The sequence below is a fragment of the Corythoichthys intestinalis genome, chromosome 7 (genome assembly GCF_030265065.1).
Source record: "Corythoichthys intestinalis isolate RoL2023-P3 chromosome 7, ASM3026506v1, whole genome shotgun sequence".
Lineage (NCBI taxonomy): Eukaryota > Metazoa > Chordata > Actinopteri > Syngnathiformes > Syngnathidae > Corythoichthys > Corythoichthys intestinalis.
In genome coordinates, this window is record NC_080401.1 from 54,768,919 (window position 1) to 54,783,810 (window position 14,892).

At 37.4% G+C, this 14,892-nt stretch overlaps 1 protein-coding gene across 1 annotated transcript in view; it reads left to right on the forward strand.

Annotated features, from left to right (window-relative positions):
* Nucleotides 1-14,892, forward strand: part of reps2 (RALBP1 associated Eps domain containing 2) — a 44,452-nt gene that overhangs the window by 20,816 nt on the left and 8,744 nt on the right. The window contains exons 10-16 of the mRNA XM_057842241.1: nt 2,299-2,350; nt 2,426-2,562; nt 2,643-2,704; nt 2,820-2,888; nt 10,139-10,225; nt 10,309-10,424; nt 12,759-12,852. Coding sequence (XP_057698224.1) covers nt 2,299-2,350; nt 2,426-2,562; nt 2,643-2,704; nt 2,820-2,888; nt 10,139-10,225; nt 10,309-10,424; nt 12,759-12,852 — 617 coding nt within the window. The remainder of the gene's footprint in view (nt 1-2,298; nt 2,351-2,425; nt 2,563-2,642; nt 2,705-2,819; nt 2,889-10,138; nt 10,226-10,308; nt 10,425-12,758; nt 12,853-14,892) is intronic.

A 14,892-nucleotide genomic window follows, 5' to 3' on the forward strand; every position in this document is an offset into this window, starting at 1 on the left:
CTAGTATACATATATGTATGAATATATACATACAGTATATATTAAGGGGGTAGTAACCCGTTACATTTATTCTGTTACATTTACCTTAGTAACTTTTTGAGAAAAATGTACTTCTTAGAGTACTGTAATTTTCGCACTATAAGCCACTACCCACCAAATTTGGCACGAAAACAGCATTTGTTCATAGATAAGCTGCACTGGACTATAAGCAGCAGCTGCCCTCACTGTATTATGGTCATTTATGCCAAAATATATTAACCGGGAACACTTTATTTGACAGCGGCATCATACGACTGTCACTCGGCCATCACAGCTCCCTTGGTGAAGACAGTCAACCTCTGCTGCCACCTGCTGTCAACATTGTTGTCATCCAAAATGCCTCCCAGTATGCATTCCAGCGCTACAGATGTTAATAACAATCAAAATTCATTTTTCTGTGCTAGTTATCTGCTGCCACCTGCTGTCAATATTTTTGTCATCCAACATGCCTCCCAGTATGCATTCCAGCGCTACAGATGTTAATAACAATCAAAATTCATTTTTCTGTGCTAGTTATTTCTTCAGTTACTGTTCCAGTTGATTCATTAATTGCTAACTATGATATTTGGTCAAAATAAGGTGTTGATTGTTGTTTACATCTGTAGTGCTGCAATGCATGCTGGGAGGCATGTTGGAGGACAGCAGTGTTGATAGCAGGTGGCAGCTGAGGTTGACCCCCCAAGGGGCAGTGATGGTCAAATGAGCTTCTTAAAGCACCTTTGCAGCCAATTGGTTCAAAGCTTCATGGTGGCTCACTTAGTCTTGGACAGTCTTATGATGCTGCTGTCAAATCAAGTTTTACCGGTTAATATCTTTTGGTGTAAATATCCCATAATACAGTGAGGACAGCTGTGGCTTATAGTTAGGTGCGCCTTATAGTCAGAAAATTACAGTAGATGAAGTACTGAGAAACAAATATATACCATTATTTATTTTTTTTAATCGGACATTGTGAGCAGTTACTCACAATGTTACTCATTACTTGAGTACTCTTTTCAATTAATAATTTTTTACTTGAGTAAATTTTTGGATGACTACTTTTACTTGAGTAATATTATTTAGAAGTAACGCTATTCTTACTAGAGTAAAGATTTTGGCCAACCCAACTCTGTATATATAAATATGTATACACTCTCTTTATACGTATGGCGTAAAACACTCAGGTGACTTTCGCTCTGAGAACCCCAATTTGGCCAAATTTCAAAATTGTCCTATATGCATGTTTGATACATCATTGGAAAGCTTAAAATCTCAATTTTCTGGGGGGAAAAAATTTTGAACAGGAGGACATTTTTTTTTTTTTAAAGTTTTTTTTAAACAGTAAAACCCTAACTGGAGGCGAGAGCACGCGAGAGCAGAATTAAAGACGCCACGATTTTAACGAGATACTATCACGTACTTACCTTGTTTCGGTCCAAAAACTCCATGTAGCATGGATCACCGAGAGTCAAGACACAGCTATGAATGGCCGCAGACGGATTTTGGGGGGATTTTATGGGTGAAACATGGTAATATAGCAAGGGTCGCGATGCAGAAATCGCAGACATCAAGGAGTAGTCGAGATTTTCATTTTCATATATTTATATTTATTAAACTTTTTTTTTTTCAATTCTTCTTTGTTTTGATCGATTATTTATCATCTAAAATATTGGGGAAAATGCGACAGTTAGGAAAAAAATACAATTAAGCGATAGTTATGAGGTAGATATCCGTGACATTTTTACAGACGCCAATTTTTTCATTCTGACGTAATTTGTTTAAAATATGCGAGTGAATAATTTTTTTAAGTCGTTTTCTTTTTTTAAACTAAATATTAGACATCATTTAATAAATCTAAGCTAAAAATGACAGACATTTCGAATAATTACCTTCTTTTTACGGCTAGGTTGAAAAAAAGCGGTTGCGTGACGTCTGTAAACGGGGGTTTTCAGGGTAAAAAGGACAAATTCAAAATAGTTGGGGGCTTATTGCGCCATGAATCTGCTATGGCAGCATATAGACATATTGTTCTATCAAACACAACAGTTCTTTTGGCTTAAAATACAGCAGTTTCTTTTAAAGAGGAGTGCAAGAGCAGAAACTGCTCTTTCAGTCTTGTCTGTGTTTTCAACCATATGTATTTATGTATGTGTATATAGTTACTTAATGTACATATGAGCCCTTTTTCAAACTAGAATTTGTTTTTTGTTTTTTTGTTTTTTAAATAATATCAATATCTTGGGAAGTAGAAAAACTACTGTTATGTTTTCCTCCCAACAGAGGCGTCCTCACATGACCTGGACCTTCACACCAAGACCAAAACCCGGCAAAGGTTGAAATGGCGGCCCGGACGTCTATGTATATGTATTGACTTAAATGTGATGAATGCCTAAATTCTCACCTGCAGATCGTACTCCAGCACTTCCATCGACGATGCCATGAGAAAGGTGGAGGAGCCTCCAACGCCGCCGCCTCGCCCCCAGAAGAGCCACAGCCGTGCCTCCTCACTAGACCTTAACAAGATTTTCCAGCAGGGGGCGCCAGGTATCTTTTCTCGAATTTGAATTCCTACATTAAGGCATCTTTATGACACAATAAATTATCCAATGACCATGCTTCAAAAGCGATGAAGAGCGGATGGTTGCCCACTCCTCCGGCGCTACCGCCCAGACCGCCTGCCTCACAGGTTTGATAAGATGTTCAACTCACTCCTTGCCATTGACGGCAATGGATGTCCAATTGGAGGTCTGTCGACGTCAGTGGTCGTTAATGATTACCAACCTGCTGTTTTTTCTCGTCAGGTTCCTCAAACCAAAGTACAGCAGCCCAACTTTGCAGATTTTGCAGACTTCAGTCGCTTCAGAGAAGAGGTGAGCAGTAGAATTAAATCAAATATTTATTTGGGAAATGCACATCGAGTAACAAAATAAAATAAAAATAAAAAATAATGTAACATATTTAAAGGTTAAATACAAAAAAAAAACTTTAAAAATTTAATACGGTTTGAAAATACAAAAGAACAAACTACTGTAATTGTCAGACTATAAGCTGCCACTTTTTTCCTTCAATTTGAAACCTGCAGTTTATAGTCCAATGTGGCTTGTTTTTTTATTTACTTGGGCTAAGAGGTAACACTTTGTTTTACAGCGGCACCATAAGACCATCATAATTATGACATTACACTATCATGGGCGTTACTGAATTCTTATGACAGATGTCATTAAGTGTCATCCGGCAAATTATGTCACTAACTCCATTCATGTTCCTCTTGGATCTTTTACATCCATTCAAAAGTGAGATAATTTGCCGGATAACACTAAAAGACATCTGTTATAAGAATTCATTAATGCTCATGACAGTGTTATGTCATAATTATGATTGTCTAATGACAGTCTTATGGCGCCATTGTCAAATACAGTGTTAACAAATACCATAAATAGCAATTAATGAAACAACTGGAACAGTAACTGAAGAAATAATTTATGGCTGCAGCTATCGATTATTTTATTAGTCGTTTAATTTATCAACTACTTAGTTCGAATAATCGAGTAATCGGATTAGGAACATTTACGTTGCAGAATCAGTTTTAGGTGATATAAAACAAAGGCTTGCTAAGATTGTACTTTCAAAAGAGCGTTAAATGTGGATACGAAATAAAATCTGCAAGTGTTTATTCAAACTATGCAGAATTGCACTTTCATTTAAAATTGAATTAAAATAGCTGAGCTTAGCCTAAAACGGTATAATAAATAAATTAATGAGCATCTAAGTAAAACAAAGGAACAATTGGCTAACTTGTTTAGCAAAAGTCCACTAGCTCAAATGCTATCAAATGCTAACTTTTTTTTTTTTTTTTAACAATACTCTGAACAAATCGTTCAAACACATATTCAACAAGAAACGGCTATAAATACCTATGAACTAAATTACGAATGCATAAAAAAACATTAGCTCAAACAAAAACTTGGCTTATGTTTGTTTTAACAGGGAGTAGCTGGATTGAGCCAAGTTAAATGAGTTGTGTCATATTGACTGTCGCCACAGAATTGCACTTTCATTTCAAAATTAATTAAAATAGCTGAGCTTAGCCTCAAACGGTATGATAAATAAATTAGAGCTGTCAAAATTAACGCGTTAACGGGCGGTAATAAATTTTTCAAATTAATCACGTTAAAATATTTAACGTATGCGCGGAACGACCCACTCAAGCATTGCCGCGAACAGACTACAATGGCGCCGTTTGAAGTATATTGAGAGCTAAGGGCAGAGACAAGCAAGTGGAGTGGATGCAGGTGTTACCCGGGTGCCGCTGTTATTTTCAATGTGTCCGGCATTGTCAGATTGAAGAAGAAAGGAAGGAATTGAAGGAAGAAAGTGGTCGAGCCAGAGAGTAGAGAAAGTGCGCAGTTAGCGCAGGCCCGAGTGCTGCTGTTACCCACATGCTTATGTTATGTTAATAGAAGTATTCACAAAAAGCCATCTAATGCCTCTCGGTGTTTATATGTTCGCCGCAGTCTTCCTCAGAAGGTAATCGGACGAACCAAGCCATTTGACGACAATGAGTCAACCTGATTCACCGGTTCAATGATGTCCATAGCACTACCAATTTCCTTGCAGGATGAATTGGTAACGCAGACATTTATTGGAGCCGTGTTATTTAATGGGTTACTAAGTAGCATTTCTTCCACAATTGTTTAACTATTGTGGCAAGCAACATATGGAAGAATAGCTAGAGATGATCTTTTACTTAACACCATGTTTTGTACTAAACGCAGAGAAGATATATCCTTTGCAGCAACCACTGTGATTCATGGTGGCTCAAATTCCCATCATGCATTTGGGCAGTTAAGAACATTTAAATCGCTACAGTATCATTTAGTGAAAACACAACAAAAATAATATTCCTATCTCTCAAAAATAAAATAATGTTCGCAAAGAGAAAAGCGCTCAATGCAAAGAGATCTGGCATTCCCAATCAAAATAGCTATGCAAAATAATACGCTATTCAAACATTAGGTTTAGATAAAAAAATACACTAGATGGCAATATATAGTCACAATATACAAACTATCAAAATTACTATAACTTGTGCTCACATTTATCTTTTATGAATTAAAAGTTTTTCTATCCGTGGATCCCTTTCACGGAAAAAATGTTAATGTTAATGCCGTTTTGTGGATTTTTTGTTATAATAAACAAACATAGTACTTATGTACAGTATGTTGAATGTATATATCCATCTTATCTTTCCATTCCAACAATAATTTACAGAAAAATATGGCATATTTTAGAGATGGTTTGAATTGCGATTAATTGCGATTAATTACGATTAATTAATCTTTAAGCTGTAATTAACTCGATTAAAAATTTTAATCGTTTGACAGCTCTAAAATAAATTAATGATTATCTAAGTAAAACAAAAGAACACTTGGCTAACTTTTTTAGCAAAAGTCCGCTAGCTCAAATGCTACCAAATGCTAACTTTTTTTTTTTTTTTTTTTTTTTTTTACAATACTCTTAACAAATCGTTCAAACACATATTCCACAAGAAACGGCTATATATACACCTATAAACTAAATTACGAATGCATAAAAAAACATTAGCTCAAACAAAAACTTGCCATATGTTGATCTTAACAGGGAGCAGCTGGATTCAGCCAAGTTAAATGAGTTATGTCATATTCACTGTCACCACTAGAGGGCAATGTGTCCACCCAAATCAATGAAACTAAATGCAAACACTTTCAAAACAAACCATTACAAAGCCACTCAAATACTCAAAGAAGCAAATTTTGATTCTAAGCTTTTTTTCTAATCGAATTACTCGAGTTAATCGATTCATTGTTGCAGCACTAAAATAATTAGAACAGAACATTAATTTTTATTTTTATTTACATTCTTAGCGCTGCTATGCATGCTAGTAGACATGTTGGACAACAACAGTCTTGACAGCAGGTGGCAGCAGAAGTTGACTGTCTCCCCCAAGGGAGTAGTGATGGCCAAATGAAGCTTCTTGAAGCAATGAACCTTTGCACCCAATTGGTTAAAACCTTCATGGTGGTTCATTTGGTGTTATGACAGTCTTATGATGCCGCTGTCAAATAAAGTGTTACCGGTTAATATCTTTTGGTGTAAATACCCCATAATACAGCAAGGACAGCTGCAGGATATAGTCCAATCCGGCTTATCTATAAACAAATGCCGTTTTCGCGCCAAATTTAGTGGGTGGCGGCTTTTAGTCAGGTTTTAGTGCAAATATTACAGTATATAAACTAAGGCTGTCAAATGATTAAAATTTTTAATCGAGTTAATTACAGCTGATAAAATAATTAATCGTAATTAATCGCAATTAATCGCATTTCAAACCATCTATAAAATATGCCATATTTTTCTGTAAATTATTGTTGGAATGGAAAGATAAGACACAAGATGGATATATACATTCAACATACGGTACATAAGGACTATTTGTTTGTTATAACAATAAATCAACAAGATGGCATTAACATTATCAAGATTCTGTTAAAGCGATCCATGGATAGAAAGACTTGTAGTTCTTAAAAGAAAAATGTTAGTACAAGTTAGAGAAATTTTATATTAAAACCCCTCTTAATGTTTTCGTTTTAATAAAATTTGTAAAATTTTCAATCAAAAAATAAACTAGTAGCCCGCCATTGTTGATGTCAATAATTACTTACACAATGCTTATGGATGCCGAAGCCTATAAAATCAGTCGCACCCAAGCGCCAGTAGAGGGCGGCAAAACTCCATAAAACACAACAAGTGAGCGTTTCACTGTGTACTGTCATTTAAATCTCTCTGAGCGGGGCATCTGCGTTAATTGCGTCAAATATTTTAACGTGATTAATTTAAAAAATTAATTAACGCCCGTTAACGCGATAATTTTGACAGCCCTAATATAAACATAATATACTAGAGCGGCAGCTATCAATTATTTAAATAATCAATTAATCTATCAATTAGTTCAAATAATCAAGCAATCGGATTAGGAACATTTCATGCGTTGCAGAATAAATTTTAGGAGATGTAAAAGAAAGGTTTGACAAAAACAACACTGCATATTATGCAGCGTTAGCATCTTATTGCTTGTTCATGCATTTTAATGCTGTATTGGGGAGGGGGGGGGCTTTCTATACTAGGATCACTGCAACACTAATCGCTTTCTAAACCAAAATATCCTGAAAATCGGTTCGCACTTGTAAAAATGTTGATCAGCGACACGCGTGAAAGCACTCCTGTCCCTTTTTTTTTTTTTCAATCTTTCATCTTGAATGGTCACACGCGCCTGTTTAAGCCATCAGCGTCATCACCCAGCAGTCGAGGCTCGACGCCACATCGAGGTCAGCTAACTCTTCGACGCGAGCGCCTTCAATCCGAGCGGATGAGAAGGAATCGGAGCGGACTGTAATCTCGCGCTCCGTGATAAGGAATTTGCACGGGCGAGTATTTCATGGTATATTTAACGGAGGATAAAGAGCTTAAAAAGTTTTTTTGAATTACAGAGGAAGCTCTTAACTGTCATTGCCGGTGGTAGATGAAGAAGATTTGCTCTATAAATGGGAGGTTGAATTTATTGGCTGCCATTGACGTTGATAGACGTCCAATCCATTTTGACTGACACATTAAATTTTCTGTCATGTCCTTTGATTGCCTGTCTTTATTTGTAATGCTATGTTAGACCCGAATGGCGTTAAACTTAACTGGTTTGTTAGTTTCCAACTCATTTTACAGACGTTATTACATGATTACTTGAACTCATAGCAAACACAGAGTGCTAAAAAACTAATTTCGGCACCCATTTTTTGCTATCTAGCTGTTTGTAAGTTATATTCTTCTTTTGTTTCATATACATGAGCACTGTGTAGCACATTATGGTGTGTATTAGAGGTTGACCAATATATCGGGCCGATATACGGACATTTTTCCAACATCGGCCGATTAACAAAAAAAAGCCAATTAAAAAGGATTTTGATTAGGCATCTGTGTGGGCAACTCTGGCCCCCACTGACTGATGGTAGGACCCCGGAAGGACCCTGCACAGCTTAAAGGCAGGGTGCTACAGGAAGCTTCAGTCTTGCCTGTTTTGTATATATTGTAAGAACTATAAATGTAACTCGTAGCGTTAGCATAGCATTCTCATTAGCTTTAGCATGGCATATATGGATGTAAAAAAAATAATTTACTGTTCTTGCTGAGTGTGTACAATCATACAAAGAAGCTGTTTTTTTACAGTGGTATAAAAAAAAAAAGTATCTGAACCTTTTGGAATTCCTCACATTTCTGCATAAAATCACCATCAAATGTTATCTGATCTTTGTCAAATCACACAGATGAAAAAACAGTGACTGCTTTAACGAAAACCACCCAAACATTTATAGGTTTTCATATTTTAGTGAGGATAGCATGCAAACAGTGATAGAAGGAGGAAAAATAAGTAAGTGAACCCACTGCCTAAGGAGACTTAAAGAGCAATTGAAACCATTTTTTACCAAACAATTTAAGTCAGGCGTGTGCCCAGTCACTGACGAGTGGTTAAAAGCTGCCCTGCCCACTAATAAAACACACGCCTGGTAAGAATTGCCTTGATGAGGAGCATTGTCTGATGTGCATCATGGCTCATTCAAAAAAGCTGTCTGCAGACCTGCGATCAAGGATTGTTGATTTGTATAAAGCTGGGAAAGGATACAAAACCATCTCTAAAAGTCTAAATGTTCATCAATCGACAGTCAGAAAAGTTGTCTACAAATGGAGAGAGTTTGGCACTGTTGCTTATCTCCCAAGGAGTGGTCGTCCACCAAAGATGACTTCACGAGTTCAGCGCAGAATACTCAGACAAGTAAAAAAAAAAAAAAGAACCCTAGAGAGTCTGCTAAAGACTTACAGAAATCAGTGGCACAGTCCAATATTTATGTGCACACATAAACTATATGTAAAACTATGGCCAAAAATGGTGTTCATGGGAGGAATCCACAGAGAAAGTCACTGCTGTCTCAAAAAACATTGTTGCTCGTTTCATGTTTGCAAAAAGGCACTTGGGCACTCCACTGAAGTTTTAGCAAAACATTTTGTGGACTGATGAAACCAAAGTTGAATGGTTTGGGAGTAACACACAAGAGCATGTGTGAAGGAAAAATCGAACAGCTCACCAACATCGCATAGTGGAGTGAGCATCATGATTTGGGGCTGTTTTGCTACCTCAGGGCCTGGACAGCTTGCAGTCATTAATAGAAGAATGAATTCAAATGTTTATCAGAATGTTTTGCAGGAAAAAAATGAGGCTGTCTGTCAGAGAGTTGCAGCTAAAAAGAGGATGGAGGCTGCAACAAGACAATGATCCAAAACACAGAAGTAAATCAACTTCAGAAAGGTTTCAGAAGAACAAAATACACATTCTAGAGTGGCCAAGTCAAAGTCCAGACTTGAACGCCATTGAGATGCTGTGGCATGACCTAAAGACAGCAATCCATGCCACACATCCCAGGAATCTGACTGAAGCAGTTTTGTCAAGAAGAATGGGCCAAGATTAGTCCTGATCGATGTGCCGGACTGATCTGCAGCTACAGGAAGCATCTGGTTGAAGTTATTGCTGCCAAAGGCGGGGCCACAAAATATTAATGTGATTCACTTATTTTTTTTCATACTATCCTCATTATAATATGGAAACCTATAAATCTTTGGGTGGTTTTAGTTAAATCAGACACAGTTTTTTCATCTGTGTGATTTTGAAAAAGATCAGCTCACATTTTATGGTGATTTTATGCAGAAATGTGAGAAATTCCAAAAGGTTCAGATACTTTTTCATACCACTGTATCTTTTACTGTACGTATTAGCTTTCATATGAGGAGTGATTTTTCGTAATATGAAGTGAAAAAAGGAGTAGGAGTAAAATGAATTTTTCATGTACCAAAGCTTTCATATCTCAAGGTACCAATGTACTACTTTTGCATAATTATGTATTCCACCAATGATTTATGTACATTTGTTCAATGTAAATTCAGACTTCAAGGGGTTAAAGACTTTTATGAACTGTACAGGAAGCCGTTTAAATAGCTGAATTTAGCTGGCAATTGTGACCAATTCTGTATGGGTGTGTTGCAGGACGAGACCGGCGATAAACCCGAAGAACGCCGCCAACGCTCCACATGCCATCCAAGCACGGAAAATTCGTCCCTCGCTTCAAAACAGGTGGGGAAATTTTTTGCCCGAATGGTTAGCGTCACCTGACTTTTTTAAACTCTTTCCGTGACATGTTTGTATTGTTCTTCCAGGACCAACAAATAAATCAAGCTCCACACAAGCCCACTCGGCGGAAGTACCGGCCGGACAGCCAGAATCTGGAGTGTTTAGCGCCACCTTGTGGGCTTTATTTGAAACAGACGCAAAAGTACGTACACGCTAAGCTATTCTGAGGGGGGGAAAATCACAGGAGAGTAAGAATTTTAATTTATTTTTGATGGGCTATTCAGTGGTGCCACCAGAAATTTTTCATAGGGGTGGTCAGATGAGGCCACTTAAAATCTTGGGGTGGCCAAAACTAAAAGCCATAATTTCAGGTTTTCATTATATTATTGCAGTAAAAAGGTCAGGGGAAAACTATCAGAAAGACTTAAGGACATGGCTACTGATATACTTTGGTGTATTGTGTAATATTTGATGTTACAAATGTTTTAAAGTGCATAGTCCATAACTGTCCAGTCAACATTTTGAGTTCCACAACAATTCTGTTTTATTGTGTTATGTATATATTAGGCATAGGGTGTACATTTAACTAGGGCTGTCAAACGAATAAAATTTTTAATCGAGTTAATCACCAGGCATGAAAATCTCTCACCTTTCGGCGAAATTCGCCGTTTTGAAGTCAAAAAGGGTGACCTACCTGAATTGCGTAGATCCGAGGAGAAATTCTTTTTGACATAGGGGGGTTGGGAGATATTATTTATTTAATTATTATTATTATTATCATCGTGTGATAAACTTAGTACGTAAAGTGAGCAATTCAGGAATAGGTCCTTTAAAAAAGTGACACTTGGACAGTAAGCAAATCCTTCTAGATGCTTCGCTGACGAGAACCAATCATCGGCCCAAACTGCATTCCATTATTCCAATCGCGCGCACTCTTTACGTGTACACGGAGTGCTTGGAGAGCCTTTGGTTGCATTGCAAAACTGCGAAAACAAAAAGCAGGCCTTATCCAAGCCGGGGCAGACCAGAGCGCAGCATACACACTTGCCTGTATTTGCCAGCAGATTGAATATGGTGAGTAATGGTTTCAATCGTTTTCATATTTTGCGATATAATAAAGTTACTGTCATTCGTTGCAGCTTGCGTTGAACACTGTCAGAGCTAGCCAAATCTCCCGTGAAAAAATGGCTCCCGTTAAATTGGCGTCAAGCTTGTGTATTTAGCGGTAATATAAACGAAGAAACACTGTTGAGTCAAATTAAGCGGCATGCTCTCGGATGAAGGGGGGCGTCACGTCCGCCTGAGACGCGTTATTTTCGGCTGGGACTTGAGCTGACGGCCGGGGGCGGCACAACACCGGCCCGAGTGGTGGGAATGATTCTTGCTTCTTAAAGCTTTTCAGAAATACAGTGATCCCTCGTTTTTCGCGGTTGATGGGGACCAGAACCAGCCGCAATAAGTGAAAACCGCGAAGTAGCCTCCCCCTCAATGTTTTGTGCGCGTTCGTTCAATGTATTTATCCAGATTTTACATTGGGGAAAAAAGATACATATATAATCATTCTTTCTGTGATAGGGATCCACGGATAGAAAGACTTGTAATTTTTAAAGGATAAATGTGAGTTTGTATTTTGTGACTAAATATTGCCATCTAGTGTATTTGTTGAGCTTTCAGTAAATGATACTGTAGCGACTTAACTGTTCTGCTTAAATGCATGATGGGAAGTGGTGCAACCATGACTGTGTGTGGTGGCTGCAAATGCTATATCTTTGGGTACACTAAAGGGTGTTAAGAAAAAGATCAACTCCTGTCATTCTTCCCCACAATATATATAGCTGCTGGGAGCAGGAGTGGGAGCGATGACATAGCTTTTGCCAATTAAAAAGCACGGTCCCAATGAATGCTTGTATCTACTCCACTCACTTGACACTACCTCTTATCTCTGTATATAAGTAAAACGGCGGCATTGTAGGCTGTTTGCGGCAATGCGTGAGTGAGTCGTACCGCGAATGCGTTAATTGCGATATTTTCACGTGATTAATTTAAAAAATTCATTACCGCCCGTTAACGCGATAAATTTGACAGCCCTACATTTAACAAAACAAAATAAATGCATTCATTTGGGATGAAATGCATAACTGATGCTACAACAATCTAACGATATACTGGCAAGCGGGGTGGCCAGTGGGGTGGCCGACCAATTTATAGGGGTGGCCGTGGCCACCCCTGGCCACCCCCTGGTGGCGCCACTGGGGCTATTCAGAAATTTCAAATCGTATCATATCACACGGCACTATTTTGAGTCGTGCAATTCCGACGACGAAATTGATATGCGTCTTTTGAAACGCTCCCTCAGAATCTGCTGCTTTCCTCAGCGTAAACCCGTCATATTTGTTTGTTTTCTCATCTTAAGACCCAAATCCCATGGGAAAACAGACGCTCGTTCAAACAAGCGAGCAGACTGCATCGGGTTTAGCCGTTTGTCAGTTTTTGTTTGGGCTGGATGAAGCTAAAGGATGTGTTTTGGGCCGCTCAGGCAGAAGCGGGCTATCCAGACGGCCATCCGGAAAAACAAAGAAACCAACGCCGTCTTGACACGACTCAACAGCGAGCTCCAGCAGCAGCTCAAGGTAGACTTCACCGTTCCTTTTTTCAGTCAAGTCGATTATTTCATCTGGATGTATTGAATCATTCTTTGATATGGCATTGGTTTTGGTTCTGCATATTTACAACAATTTATATGTATATGGCGGAAAACACAGATAAGACTGAAAAAGGACTTTCTGATCTTGCACTCCTCTTTAAAAGAAAATGCTGTATCCTAAGCCAAAACAACTGTTATGTTTGATAGAACAATATGTCTATATGCTGTCATAGCAGATTCATAGTGCATTAAGCCCCCGAACTATTTTTAATTTGTCCGTTTTACCCTGGAAACCCCCGTTTACAGACGTCGCGCAACCGCTTTTGTTTCAATCAGGTCATAAAAAGAAGGTAAATAATTATATTTATTATTCAAAATTTCTGTCATTTTTAGCTTAGAATCATTAATTGATTTCTAGTATTTAGTTTAAAAAAGAAAACTTTAAAAAATTATTCACTCGCATATTTTTAACTTTTGAACAAACGACGTCACAATGAAAAATTTGGCGTCTGTAAAAAAGTCACGGATATCTACCTCTTAACTATTGCTTAATTGTATTTTTTTTGTTTCTGTCGCATTTTCTCCGATATGTTAGATGATAAATAATCGATCCAAACAAAGAAAAATTGAAAAACAACGTTTAAAAGGGTAACTTTATGAAAAAATAAATCTCAACCATTCCTTGTTGTCTGCGATTATTGCATCGCGACCCATGTTATATCACGATGTTTCACCCATGAAATAAAAAAAAAACAGCTGTGTCTTTACACTCGGTGATACATGGTACATGGAGTTTTTGGACCGAAAAGAGGTAAGTACGCGATAATATCTCATTATCATCGTGGCGTCTTTAAGTCTGCTCTCGCGTGCTCTCGCCTCCAGTTAGGGTTTTGCGGTTTAAAAAAGAAAAAACCTTTTTAAATGCCCTCCTATTCAAAATTTTTCTTCCCCCAGAAAATTGAGCTTTTAAGATTTCCAATAATGTATCAAACATGCATATCGGGCAGTTTAAAATTTTGGCCAAAATGTTTTTTGAACAGCGAAACCCTATCTGGAGGTGAGAGCCTGAAAGAGCAGAATTAAAGACGCCATGACTTTAACGAGATATTGTCACGTACTTACCTTGTTTCGATCCAAAAACTTCATGTAGCATGTATCACTGAGTGTCAAGACACAGCTGTGAATTGCCACAGCTGGATTTGTTTGGGATTTTATGGGTGAAACATGGTAATATAACAAGGGCCGCGATGCAGAAATCGCAGACATCAAGGAGTGGTCGAGATTTTCTTTTTCATATATTTACTCTTTTAAACGAGTTTTTTTTTTTCAATTTCTCTTTGTTTGGATCGATGATTTATCATTTAAAATATTGGGGGAAATGCGAAAGTAACGAAAAAAATACAATTAAGCGATAGGTATGAGGTAAATATCCGTGACTTTTTTACAGACGGCAATTTTTTCATTGTGAATTAATTTGTTTAAAAGTTTAAAATATGCGAGTGAATAATCTTTTAAAGTCTTTTTTTTTTTTTTTAACTAAATATTAGACATCAATAGATGATTCTAAGCTAAAAATGACAGACATTTCGAATAATAAATACAATTACTTACGTTCTTTTTATGGCCAGTTTGAAACAAAAGCAGTTGCGCGACGTCTGTAAACAGGGGTTTACAGGGTAAAACGGACAAATTAAGAATAGTTCGGGGGCTTATTGCGCCATGAATCTATGGCAGCATATAGACATATTGTTCTATCAAACACAACAGTTCATTTTAAAGAGGGGTGCAAGAGCAGAAACTGCTTTTTCAGCCTTGTTTTTGTTTTCCGCCATAAATATATATATTAGGGCTGTCAAACGATTAAAATTTTTAATCGAGTTAATTACAGCTTAAAAATTAATTAATCGCAATTAATCGCAATTCAAACCATCTATAAAATATGCCATACTTTTCTGTAAATTATATATATATTCTGTAAAATGTTGGAATGGAAAGATAAGACACAAGATGGATATATACATTCAAC